At 55.0% G+C, this 12,209-nt stretch overlaps 1 protein-coding gene across 1 annotated transcript in view; it reads left to right on the forward strand.

Annotated features, from left to right (window-relative positions):
* The first annotated feature begins 711 nt into the window (after positions 1–711).
* The window catches only part of LOC104081585 (dystrophin-related protein 2-like), a 14,116-nt gene continuing 2,618 nt past the window's right edge, over positions 712–12,209 (forward strand). Inside the window, 16 exon segments of the mRNA XM_009584431.1 lie at positions 712–854; positions 1,637–1,793; positions 2,957–3,077; positions 3,600–3,868; positions 4,386–4,532; positions 5,053–5,131; positions 6,341–6,401; positions 6,794–6,855; positions 7,138–7,212; positions 9,160–9,361; positions 9,556–9,641; positions 10,348–10,505; positions 10,645–10,811; positions 11,124–11,235; positions 11,622–11,758; positions 12,042–12,107. Coding sequence (XP_009582726.1) covers positions 808–854; positions 1,637–1,793; positions 2,957–3,077; positions 3,600–3,868; positions 4,386–4,532; positions 5,053–5,131; positions 6,341–6,401; positions 6,794–6,855; positions 7,138–7,212; positions 9,160–9,361; positions 9,556–9,641; positions 10,348–10,505; positions 10,645–10,811; positions 11,124–11,235; positions 11,622–11,758; positions 12,042–12,107 — 1,946 coding nt within the window. The 5' untranslated portion in view covers positions 712–807.

Genomic DNA, 12,209 nt, shown 5'->3' on the forward strand with positions numbered 1-12,209 from the left:
CTGTCCAGGGATCAGCATCCGGTTTTCCAGGCTGAGTGGCGTGGTGCAAAGTGTGCTTCCCTCATGTGTCTGGGTTAGGATTTGTTGTCATCTGCTCCACGGCCTCTCAGAGCATCCTTCCCACTACTGCTCGTTCTGGAGAGGTGCGGAGGAGAAGTAGCATCTGTGGAGGAGAAGCGGCATCTCAGATTTGCTGTGCAGGCAGGGAATATCCTTCTGTAGAGGAGCAGGTGGCAGCTCCCAGTACTGGGGATGGCGTAAAGGAGGTTGGCAGGTCCCCTAGGTCCCTAGGAACAACAGGACCCACTGTTGTGGGTCTTCTCGAAGCACAGCAGCCCTGTGGCTGTGGAAAGAAATTGCTGTTAGCCCTGCAGGGACCATGACACACAAGGGCCAGCTCTGATTTAATACCTAGCAGTTAGATAAGTTCATTGCTGGATAACTAAGGAGCACAGAGATCCTGCAGAACAGGAGATGTGCAGTTAGCCCTTCCTTCAACCTCTGCTCTTAGTGTGCTGGAGCTGGCACTGCATCCTTCCTCCAGACATGGCCACGAGCTTCCCTGGAGCTGCTAACAGACCCCTCCGGGAGCAGGGCAGCCTCTTTGTGAGTTGAAAAGCCAGGCAGGGACAAGACAGAGGAGGGGTAGGTGTCCCCAGGCAAGTGCTGTAAGCACCAGGCAGTGACCTCTGGATGCAGCGTGGTTCTGTTTCTGCCCAGGTTGAAGCCTCACAGGATGGTGCAGGACCTTTGCGTGTAACCCCCCGGGCTCCGAGTGGTGCCGCCGGACCCCAGGCCCCTCTGGAGATGAATCTTTGCTGGAATGAGATCAAAAAGAAATCCCACAGCCTTCGGTAAGAGTCCCTGCTGGAGCAAGATCTGGGGCTGGCCTGGCCTTCCAGCCTTGCCTGCTGCATGTGCTTGTCAGGAGGTTTTTGAACTTGTTCGCTTGAAAAGCCACATGAATTCACGGTGACCTTGACTCGGTTTCCGCTCTTGTCCACAGACCTCTGAGTCTTTCTCTCTATGCTGAAAAGCATCCCCTCCATTTCCACCCATCCTGTCCCCCCTCTCCCTCTCCTTGCTTTCTGCTTGCTTTCTGCTGCTTTCTCCATCCTCTGCTGCTACTGTCTCTGAGGCTTGTCTCTTTTTGCCCCACGGCCTTGCCGCCACTTCCTCTGTACTTGTCCCTTCGCTGGGAGCCCTCTCCACCGCATGGGGGGAACACGCCTTCCAGACCGTCAGAGGTTGCAGCTCCACAGCCAGCATGATGGAGAGCTTAACTGGGGCGTGTTAATTGTCTCCTGCCTTAATGCAAGGCTCCTAGAAGCTGCTCAGTCATGTAAATGCCGAGCCAAGCCCCCTGTGCTAGCCAGAGCACAGCCCCAACCCACAGGCAAATGCGGAGTGGCTCTCTCCTCTGCTCTGGGCTCCAAGGTGATGAATGGCCTCAGCATCTGTGCTGGCTGAGGGTCATGCACAGCCCGTGCTGACACGTGCTGCCAGTCACTGGTGGGGTCCTGTAGGTTCCTGGGGGTCACCCCCCCAGCTGCGGTGCTGTGCCTCTCCTCCCTGGGGAACCTGCTCCCCTCCTGTCTCTCTGACCACCGTCCTGCTGTCCTCGCTCTCCCGCTAGGGCTCGGCTGGAGGCCTTTTCCGACCACAGTGGGAAGCTGCAGGTGCCTCTCCAGGAGATCATAGACTGGCTCGGGCAGAAGGATGAGGAGCTCTCAGCACAGCTGCCCCTGCGGGGCGATGTTGTCCTGGTGCAGCAGGAAAAGGAGACACATGCGGTACGTTCCCTCGTGCCCCCCCTGCCACTGTTCACTGCTAAGATGAGCTGCAGGTGGGCAGCCCTGCCTGGGACCCCCACCTCATATCACTGCCCATGCCCACAGCCTATGAGTGCACCAGTCCTTGCCTATCTCCATCTCTGCTTCCTGTGGAAAGGCAGAGCCCCAATCCAATAGCAAACACCCATGGCATGCAACAGGCGGAGCCCATCTGCTTTTAGACAATAAATCTGCATGACAGCCTCAAGTCATCTGCAGGTGCTGCAGCTGGTAGTGGGCCCCATCACTTCTCTTGTAGTTTCTTCCTTATGTCTTACCTCTGCAACAGAGGGAATTGCCTCTCACTCACCTCTGCTGTTGGGACCCTGGGGCCTGAGGAGGTCAGTTGTTCTAAAGGTGACCCGGTGGTCAGGACATGAATGATTCCTGCAGTAGCACATTATCATCATATCTGAAACTGGGGTAAACCCAGACAGATCAGAGTTTCCTGCTTCCCTGATCAGAGCATTTCCTTCTTGCTGCCAGTGGCTGTTGGACTTCAGTTGTTTTTACCTTGAAAACAAAACTAAACTGTTGCTTACTGTTGCTATCCCTCATCCTCACTGGAGCTAACCACTTCCCTGGTGCACAAATAGCCAGTCCGGCACCAGTGGGGGGCTGCAGCTGGAGCGGAGGAGAGGACATCCTAAACCAGTCTACCTCCAAAGTCTGCCCTGGTGGATACGCTGCTTTGGGGCATCCTGCTGTTCCCCTCCTTGCTCCTCCAGCAGCTGGACCTGTCGCTGAACAGCTGCTGGAAGGACTGTTTGCATGACCATGTCTTGCTGCATGAGTGAGGAGCATCTCCAAGCAGTGCCTGTGAAACCAGCATCAATAAAGTAGTTCCTCTTGCGCAGCCCTGGCTCAGCACACCCTTCTGGGCTCACTGTTCCACCTCCCCGCTCTAGCAAAGCTGCAGTCCAGACCTCTGCAGGAGCCACCTTCTTGCAAGTGGTCATTCCTTCCCCAAACTGCAAAAATATTTCTCTGTTAACTTCTCTCTGTGTCTCCAGTGAGGTTTGGGCCCTGGAGTGAATGAATCACTGCAGTCCTTGGCAAGGGGGCAGCGTGGGCACGATTCTCAAGCTCAGCCTGCTGTCTTATCTCTGTGCTCTGCTCTCCAGGCTTTCATGGAAGAAGTGAAGTCTCGGGGACCATACATTTACTCTGTCCTGGAGTCAGCACAGGCTTTCCTTTCCCAGCATCCATTCGAGGAATTAGAAGAACCAACTTCAGAAAGCAAAGGTCCGTGGAGCTCCCCTTTCCTTGTTCTCCCATAGCACAGCACAGCTCCTCCTGGGCTGGACAGGAGAGGATGGAGTGGAGGTGGTTGGTGTGGCACAAAGCAGCACGTCAGTGCTCTGCCTCGTGCCAGGCTGTTTCCAATCCTTTGGCCAAAGGTCAGACTGGTGCAGAGCCGTGCTGCTGTCCCGGGCGAAGGCAGAGGCTGCTGGCATAGTCCATGATGGGGTGCATCTCATGAGACAGTATCAGATGGTGCTCTGGGGTAGGTTTTTAAAGGGCAGCAGGGCTTCTGCCTGTGAGGACAGACAGAGAGCAGACAGAGGTCTGTGGGCAGGCTGGATACCTAGAGGAGCTGGTGCAGAGATGGGATACTATTATCACTTGGTTTCCCTCCCTCTTTCCAGTTTTCCCTAGATTTTTTTTATCTCTCTTTTCCCTGCCCTCCCTTCATCTCTTGCCCACTATTCTCTGGGCTGGGCTCGCATTTTTGCTTTCTGTTCCCGTTCTGCTTTGCCTTCACAGATGTCTCTCCCCGGCACCGGATCCAAAACATCAGTCGCTTTGTCTGGAAGCAGGCGAATGTGGCCAGTGAGCTGTGGGAGAAGCTCACAGCCCGGTGCGTAGACCAGCACCGTCACATTGAACGGACACTGGAGCAGCTGCTAGAGATTAAAGGGGCCATGGAGGAACTCAGCACAACACTGGACCAGGCTGAAAGTGTGCGTGAAACCTGGGAACCCATTGGGGACCTCTTCATTGACTCCTTACTGGAGCACATCCAGTCGACCAAGGTACTTCTGGCTCTGAGAAGGCTCCAGCCTTGGCCCCAGAGGTGATGAGATGCTGCTTCCCAGGAGGGCAGTGCTGCTCCTCCTGACTGCTCAGTCCAATGCAGCCTCATTACTTGGGGTCTCAGGGGCCAGGTCCTCCCGCCGAGAGCCCCCTAGCTTTGTGTGAGGATGGATTTGGCCTGCAGTGTCCTGAGTAATTGGCTGTGCTGAGCACCTTTCATGGCACAGACCTTACACAGGTGGCACACTTACATAGTGGCTCAGCATAGATGAGCCATTGTCCATGTCCCACTTCTCAGGAGATTTTAGTAATCCAGTAAACCAGTAATGTCTGGTTTGTATTGGGTTTTTTTTCCCCACTAAGGTACCCTGTGGAAGGGTTAGTCAGCAGCATCTTGCCAGCCACTAGCCCACCCTAGCTTGTAGCAGGGGGATCAGACCCAAGTCCTGACCACTCGCCTGCTTCTTTTCCTTCTTCCTCTGCCCTGTGCCTGTTCCCCTGGGCATGGGACTCCAGCTGTTCAAAGAGGAGCTCTCCCCCATGAAGAATGGGGTGAAGATGGTCAATGATCTTGCGCACCAGCTTGCCATCTCTGATGTCCACCTGTCCATGGAGAACTCCCGTACCCTGGAGCAGATCAACATGCGCTGGAAGCAGCTGCAGGTGGGAAGGAGTCAGGACCAAGCACTGCAAATAAACCACAGGTGGGGGGACGCTGGGGAAGGGCTGTCACTACTGACCTTCAAGGATGATAAAGTAAGGCTTCCATAGCAGGGATGGTATAGCTGATGTTCCTGGAGGAGCAGGGCATCAGTTCAGTGTGAGGAAAGTGGCTGGTAAATCTATAGAGGTCTTGAGCAGGAAAAGGCAACGGGAGGAACAAAGGATGCTGTCTGAGGAGAATCGGGATCTGATGGGGGGGTCAGTACCAGCTGTGGCTTTGTTAATATCTGTGAAAATATGGATACAGGTGAGCTGGAGATGTGGCCTGTGCTGCCTCAGCCTGTGAGAGAAGGTGTAGAGGGCTGAGTGGACTGGGGAATGCAAATACCAAGGCAGGCGAGGAAGGAAGAGGACCTACATGCTGGGGCATGTCTGAGTCCATCCACAAGCCTTCCTGAATGGGGCTTCAATCTGAAATGCCTGATGGGCTGCCATTGAATTCTTATGTCTCATTCTCCAGGCCTCCGTAAATGAACGCCTGAAGCAGCTCCAAGACGCCCACCGGGACTTCGGACCAGGCTCCCAGCACTTCCTCTCCTGTATGTGAGCAGGTCCTTCTGGCTTCCCGCTAGGAGGCTGCCCCTGCAGAGTGGCTTAGCATGGGCTGTGGCACAGGAGAATGGGGTGCGGAGTCCTGTTGCTGAGCCCAGAGCCCCCAGAGCCACGCACACAGCTAGAAAAGGGCCCAGGCCAGTGCCTGGTACACAGGAACCAGAACAGGAGGCATCTCCCAAAGTTAGCATTGTGCTACCTCACCTTGTGGGACCAAGGGTGGGACATGATTGTGGTTCCCTTTCAGAGCGCAGAGCTGTGACACTCGCAGCTGCAGCTCCCAGGTAACACTGGGACTGTGCCAGCCTCAGAGACTGGGTGGGCATGACAACAGATGGCAGAAAAAGACAGTCCCCCATATCCCATGTTAGTCATTCAGAGGCCAAAAATGCGCACATTAAGGTTTTCATTCGCATGGCGAGGCAGAAGGATGCTGTTCCTACAGAGCTGAGTTGCTGCTGGCTGACAGCTCTCAGACCTGCAAAGGATGGGCAGCAGGTTGTGCTCCAGAGTCTGGGGTCCGTCCTCAGAAATGCTGAGCCCTGAAGAGTCTCCAGATGTCAGTGGTGTTTGTTGGCCTGTGTTTCTCTGCAGACCATGTCCTCCTATCTGAGAGGAAGAGTGACTTTTCCAGTTGCTGGAATTGATAAGCTGCCTGTGACAAGGGAAAATAGCTGAGGGTCATAAAAGGGCTTTCGTCCTCTAGATAACAAAAGTAGAGTGGCAGACAACTGGTATGGGATGCGTCCTCGTCTTCCCAAGATACTGCAGCTGACAGAGCATGAGTAATGGGAACAGCAGATGCTGTGGGTGCCCAAGCCTGGCCATAACAGGCAGTTCTCTGTGTGTGCCTGAATCCCAGCTGCTACGAGCCCTGCCCACTGGTGACCACTGCGTTGCCTTAGGCATCATCAAAAGCATTAGGAACTGTCTCTTCCCAGGTTCTGAGCTCAGCCAGATTCAGAGCCCCTGTCTCAAGAGGCAAGACACCTCTGACAAGACCAACAGTTTTGTGCCTCTTTTATAGGCAGCATCCGCTTGCCCGCTCCAACACCCCCAGTCGGTGATTTGGGAAGGCACAGCCTCTTCAGTGGCACCCACCTGCTGGCACAGTCCTGCTGGGCTCTAATCAGAAACAGCATCAACCTAAAGGAGCGTTTGGTGTTGATCTGACATCTGTGTCTCTCTCCTTGCAGCCTCTGTCCAGGTCCCCTGGGAGCGAGCCATTTCCCCCAACAAAGTGCCATACTACATCAAGTGAGTGTGCTCCCAACCATAGCCCGTGGTCTCCTCTGGCCCAGTGGGAACAGGAACTAGGGACCAATTAGGAGCGGGTGACAGTGAGCGGACTGGTCTGAGCACTGACCTCCAGTGAAGCGTGTCATCCGGAACCTCGCAGAGCCAGGCTTTCCCTGCCTGCTGAGATGCTCCAGATGAGGAGGGACGCTGGCAGCAAGTGGGGGCATCCTCCTGTGGGCATCTTCCACGCTGCTGTGGCTGGGGAGTGTACTTATGGGGGTGCAGCAGCCCCAGCGTCTGGAGGCACTGGGGGACTCGCGCCCAGGACCGGCTGGGTCCTTTGTTTAATCTCTCATGACAGCTGCTTAATTCCCAGCTTGACTCTTGGTTTCCTTCTATTTTCCTTCTAGCCACCAGGCCCAGACAACATGCTGGGACCACCCAAAGATGACGGAGTTGTACCAGACGCTGGGTAAGGAGGCTGCCACAAAACCACTCAAGTAGCATCCACCTTTTCGCAGAGTGGGGTACTATGTGAGATCCCCCCAGCCCACCTGCCCCCTTCTGTGGCACAGGGCCCCCCAAAGCAAAGGGGGGCACAGGTGCAACCCCCTGCCAGGCTCTGCCCCTCCTCCTTCCGCACACACTCTGCTTCTGTTGGTGGGGCTGGTGTCTCAGAACTGCAGCTGCTGCTTCCTGCCCTGGAGATAAGGATGTTGAGCTGCAGTTTTATTCTTTTCCTGTGTTATTGCAGCGGATTTGAACAACATCAAGTTCTCAGCATATCGGACGGCTATGAAACTACGACGGGTGCAAAAAGCCCTGCGATGTGAGTGCGGGAAGTATTTCCCTCCTGCTGGGTCTCCCTTGACAAAGGCATTAAACTGACACAAGCTTTTATCAGCACATCAAAGGCAGGGGACAGGTAGCTGAGGAGAGAAGCACTAGGAAGATGAACCTATGGCTGGAAAGCTGAGCAAATCCACTGGTGAGGTGTCTGTGTCAGTGCCTTTCTTTGCAGGCTTGGGTGGAAACGCAGGTATTAGTCAAAAGGATTTGAGAACAAAGTGGTCCAGCTCAGAGTTAGAAAGCTGTGGGATCAGGCAGGGGCTCACCCCAGAGCTCCAAGGGAGCCCAGAGAAGCCGTCGATGTAATCGAGAGCAGAAACCAGCCTTGCTGGCAGGGGCAGAGAGGGCTCCACTACTTAAAGAGGAGGAAGGGAGCCAATAAACCTGACTTCTGCACTGTTGGTAAAACTCCAGTTAAAACGAGGACTAATAGCCAGGTGAATATGATGCGATAGGAGTTCAACATGATACATGGCTCTGCGAGGGACAGCTGCTCCTCAGAAACTGCTGAAGAGTTTCTGGGGGAATAGGTGAGGAGGTGGATGGGAATCTGATAGATGCGGGATCCTTGGCTGCTGGAGAGCTTTTAGCAAGGCCTCTTGCCTAAGACTCTGTCAAGATTAAACAGCGGCAAGATGAGAGAAAACCCTGTCCTGAATTAATCATTCCCTATGGGGAGGAGGCACAGCCAGGCGGCAGTGGGGTCCCAGGCAGACCTGTGCTCCTTGACATCTTGTGAAAGGCCTGGAAGAAGGCAATGAGTGAGCGTGAGAGGAGGTTTGGTACTTGGGGGAGTTGAACCCTGGCTGCAGAGCAGTTTCATGACACTGTGGTGACAGTGTCCCATACTCAGGGACATTCAGGGCTGATGTAGTGCAAATCGGGGAAAGCAGCAGTTAGCTTTTGCCACCCTGCAAAGATGTCCATGCAGCAGCAGCCGTAGACACACCAGCCACGGTGAGGAAAAGGGCAGAGAGCAAAGCAGAGCCCTTCCATGTGCTGCTTGTGCATGTTTGGTTGCGCGTCTCTTGCATCTCACGTGCTGCAATGGCACCTTCTTCCCAATCCAGAAATGATGTGGAAGAATGTGAATAAGTGCTTCTTATTCAAGATGTACTTGAGAAGGGCAAGGAGGCTGCCAAGGCAGCTTCCCTATGATGAGAGGTTTGGTGGACTGAGTGGCCATGTAGGAAAGAGGCAGTGTGGGACACGTCAGAGCCATGCGCAGTCATGGGCAGTGTGAACACAAGGGTGAGCAGCAGTGATACTCACTGGCGTGTGAGTTGGGGGTCCCCAATGCAACTGTCAGCAGCTTTGACGGGAGAAGGAAGGACTTTTCTACAGAGTGAATTACAGTGTGGAAATGGCACATGATCCCCTGGGCACTGAGAACTTAAATGGTCTCAGAAATGGAAAGACTTTCAAGAAAGAAAGATTGCTAACTGCTAAACACAGTAGTACGTGCAACCTGCAACCATGGAAATCTGAAAGCAGGGTAGCCAGGGTACCTCATGCTGTCCCAGCTCTGTTTTAGGTTTCTGCCTCAACACCTGCTGCCGGTCAGAGCTGGAGACAGGACTGCTCCACCTCTGGGCAGCTGCTTGTAGGGTATGTGTGGCTCTGTGCCCACTCACCTCCCCATGCCAGCCCTGCAGGGACCTGGCATGTGCAGAGGCCAGCTCTGGGAACAGGGAAGGAAGGTCATGCAGAATGGTGGCTCAAGTTGACTATAGGTGGAGATGTGGGTATTTTGGGAGGGGTGGGAGAGCAATTCTGGGAGCTCTGTCCATCCTGCCAGCATCTTCCGCACTGTAGTGGGGCTGAGACTCCCCCAGGTCAGGGCAGGGCTGTGTCTCCCTCATCTCGGTTCTCACCTCTCCCATTTTCCTCTCTGCCTCTGATCCCTGCGCCTGTGCTTTCTGCACAGTGGACATGGTGACCCTGACCACGGCCTTGGAAATCTTCAATGAGCACGATCTGCAGCCCAGCGACCGGGCGATGGACGTAGTGGAGGTCATCCACTGCCTGACTGCCCTCTACGAGAGGCTGGAGGAGGAGCGGGGCATCCTGGTAAATGTGCCGCTCTGTGTGGACATGAGCCTCAACTGGCTGCTGAATGTCTTTGACAGGTACTGGTCTCTCAGTGTCCCCCTGAGCTGTGCGGCTGCCATGCTTGGAAGGAAACCTCTGTGCTGCTCTTCCAGCTGTCAGTGCTGCAAAAAGGCCCTGGCCGCTAGCGAGGGTGCTGCCTGGCGTGAGCTTGCCTTGCTGACCCTCCTGCATAAAAAAACCTCCAAAACATTTGCAATATCTCGCCTTGCAGTGGCCGCAGTGGGAAGATGAGGGCTCTCTCCTTCAAGACGGGCATTGCATGTCTGTGCGGGACCGAGGTCAAGGAGAAGTTTCAGTGTGAGTCCCCCATCTCCTCCCCCAGGGCCTGGTGTAGAGTAACCTGGGGAAAGTGGGAGTGCTTTTGTTTCCTGGCTTAGCCCTTTTTTGCCCAGAAAGAGCAGAGAAACAGCTTTCCTGCAGTGACTAATCTGCTTGCATTGCCACCCTTCCTCCCTCCCCAAGCCTACGCCACCTAAATAAGGAGACATTTTTGTTGCTGCGGTGATCTTGCTTGCATGGCACTATAAGGAACAGTGCCGAGAAGGCAAACAGGCAACAGTTATCCAGTGCTTCCCAGAAAGAAAAAACCTGGGGTTGCGTGGCTGGGAAGTAGGTTAGACAAATTAAAGGAAGCCCCTTTCCTCACTGCATTTTACCATGGTAGTCTCTGCCATGGGATACTGCAGAGGGGTTAGCATAGGAAGCACCAAGGGATTAAATAAAGGGATTAGGCAGATTCATAGAGGACAGGCCAGCTGTGGCTGTTAAAGAAGTGATGTATGTAACCTCTGTCTCAAGAAGACTTTAAACTCCTGGTTATTGGGAGCTGGAAGGATACTGGTAAAGATTATTTAATCATAGCTCAGTTTTTCCCTCTTATTTGAGCTCCCTGCTGGAGACAGGTCTGATCCACACACCGCCCTGCCCCATGCCTGTGTCCTGCCTGGTGTGTCAGGGCATCAGCCATGTCTCTAACGGGGCTGTGTGTCTGTCCTGCCAGCAGATCTCTTCAGCCAAGTGGCGAATTCTGGGGGACTGTGTGACCAGCGGCAGCTTGGCGTCCTGCTCCACGAGGCCATCCAGGTCCCACGCCAGCTGGGGGAGGTGGCGGCGTTCGGGGGCAGCAATGTGGAGCCCAGCATCCGCAGCTGCTTCCGCTTTGTGAGTAGGGTGCCGTGGTCCGTACCGTACCCGTCTGCAGCAGCTGTGCCAGGGAGAGGCTCCCAGAGTTGGCGAGGAGCTTGGACCCCATCACAGCTGGGTCCCAGCTCTGAGCAGTCCCTTCCTCTCCCCTCCCTAGAGCAACAGGAAGCCTGCCATCGAGGCGTCCCAGTTCCTGGAGTGGGCTAACCTGGAGCCGCAGTCCATGGTGTGGCTGGCTGTGCTGCACCGGGTGACCATGGCTGAGCAGGTGAAGCACCAGACCAAGTGCTCCGTCTGCCGCCAGTGCCCCATCAAGGGCTTCAGGTAGGGGTTGTGATATGGGAACTTGGCCCCCAAGGGAAGTACATGGTGTCCTGCAGGAGGGAGCTGAGTTTGCTCTGCGCTGTTGGGGGAACTTAGAGCTCTGCAGCAGCAGTGTTTCAGGCAGGTCAGACCAGGTGCCAGCAGAGGGGAAGGAGCAGGATGCTTTTCTGGTGACTTCAGCCATGAGCACTGTGGGTTTAGTGGGGCGTGAGAGCAACTCAGACCACCTCTGTCCCTTGCTGAGCTTTCCTTGGGCTCAAAAATGTTTTTGCTGATTCTCACTGCCTCCCTATGGCCTCTTGATCACTCCAGGTATCGAAGCCTGAAGCAGTTCAATGTGGATATCTGCCAGACTTGCTTCCTCACCGGGCGAGCCAGCAAGGGCAACAAGCTGCACTACCCCATCATGGAGTACTACACTCCGGTACGGAGCTGGGCTGGGCTGGGCTGGTCTTGACTCAGAGCAAGTCCCCATCAGTGGCAGCAGCCTTGCGATGTTTGGGCTGGTGCAGCCCCAGAAGTAGATCCCTTGTATGTTTTAGTTCTCCTCTGCATGCTGGAGATCTCTGCTATTCTGGGGCTTGTGGTGAGCGGGATGCATGGCATCCACTGATGCCCAGCTTGGCTTGTGCCAGGCCCCATGGCAGGCTGACAGAGCTGTCGTGTGCCCTCCTTGCTTCCTCAGTTGTGTCTGCCTCTTCCTCTGTGGAGCTCGTGCCCAGCCTGAAGGGACTTCTTTCCTATGGATGCTGACCTGTGGTCCCCCACTTTTCATTAAGCAGCACCTTGGTAATATTTGTATCTCTGCAGACCACGTCCAGTGAGAACATGAGAGACTTTGCCACGACGCTGAAGAACAAGTTTCGGTCTAAGCAGTACTTCAGCAAGCACCCACAGAGAGGTTACCTGCCTGTCCAGTCCGTACTCGAGGCTGACTTCTCAGAGACGTGAGTTGGCTGGGCCCTGGGCTCTGTGCCTTTCAACCCTGCCTGATACGTAGGCTCCACAGATGGAAGGAGCGTCCCAGCTGTGAGACAGGGCTCCCATGAGAAGGCTGGAGGGGGCACTTGCTCTGGGGGTGATATGGCACCTAGTTCTTGGAGATTTCAGTCTCCCTCTCCAGCCTGTCCCTGGCTGTTCTCAGCCCAGGTGAGATCAGGGCAGCCCCTCCAAGCCCTAGCTTTGAGTGAGGACTGCCAAGCCTTGCTGACCAGTGTGTGTCTCTTCCAGACCAGCCTCCTCCCCGATGTTACCACATGCCGACACCCACTCCCGGATCGAGCACTTTGCTAGCAGGTATTACTGCTGGGCACTGCTATCACTCCAGGGCACAAAGCATTACTCTGATAGGTGTGGAAGGGTTTTGGGGCAGATGCATGGTGAGCTCCTGCTGCCCGC

The sequence above is a fragment of the Fulmarus glacialis genome, unplaced genomic scaffold (assembly GCF_000690835.1).
Source record: "Fulmarus glacialis isolate BGI_N327 unplaced genomic scaffold, ASM69083v1 scaffold15670, whole genome shotgun sequence".
NCBI classification, from domain to species: Eukaryota; Metazoa; Chordata; class Aves; order Procellariiformes; family Procellariidae; genus Fulmarus; species Fulmarus glacialis.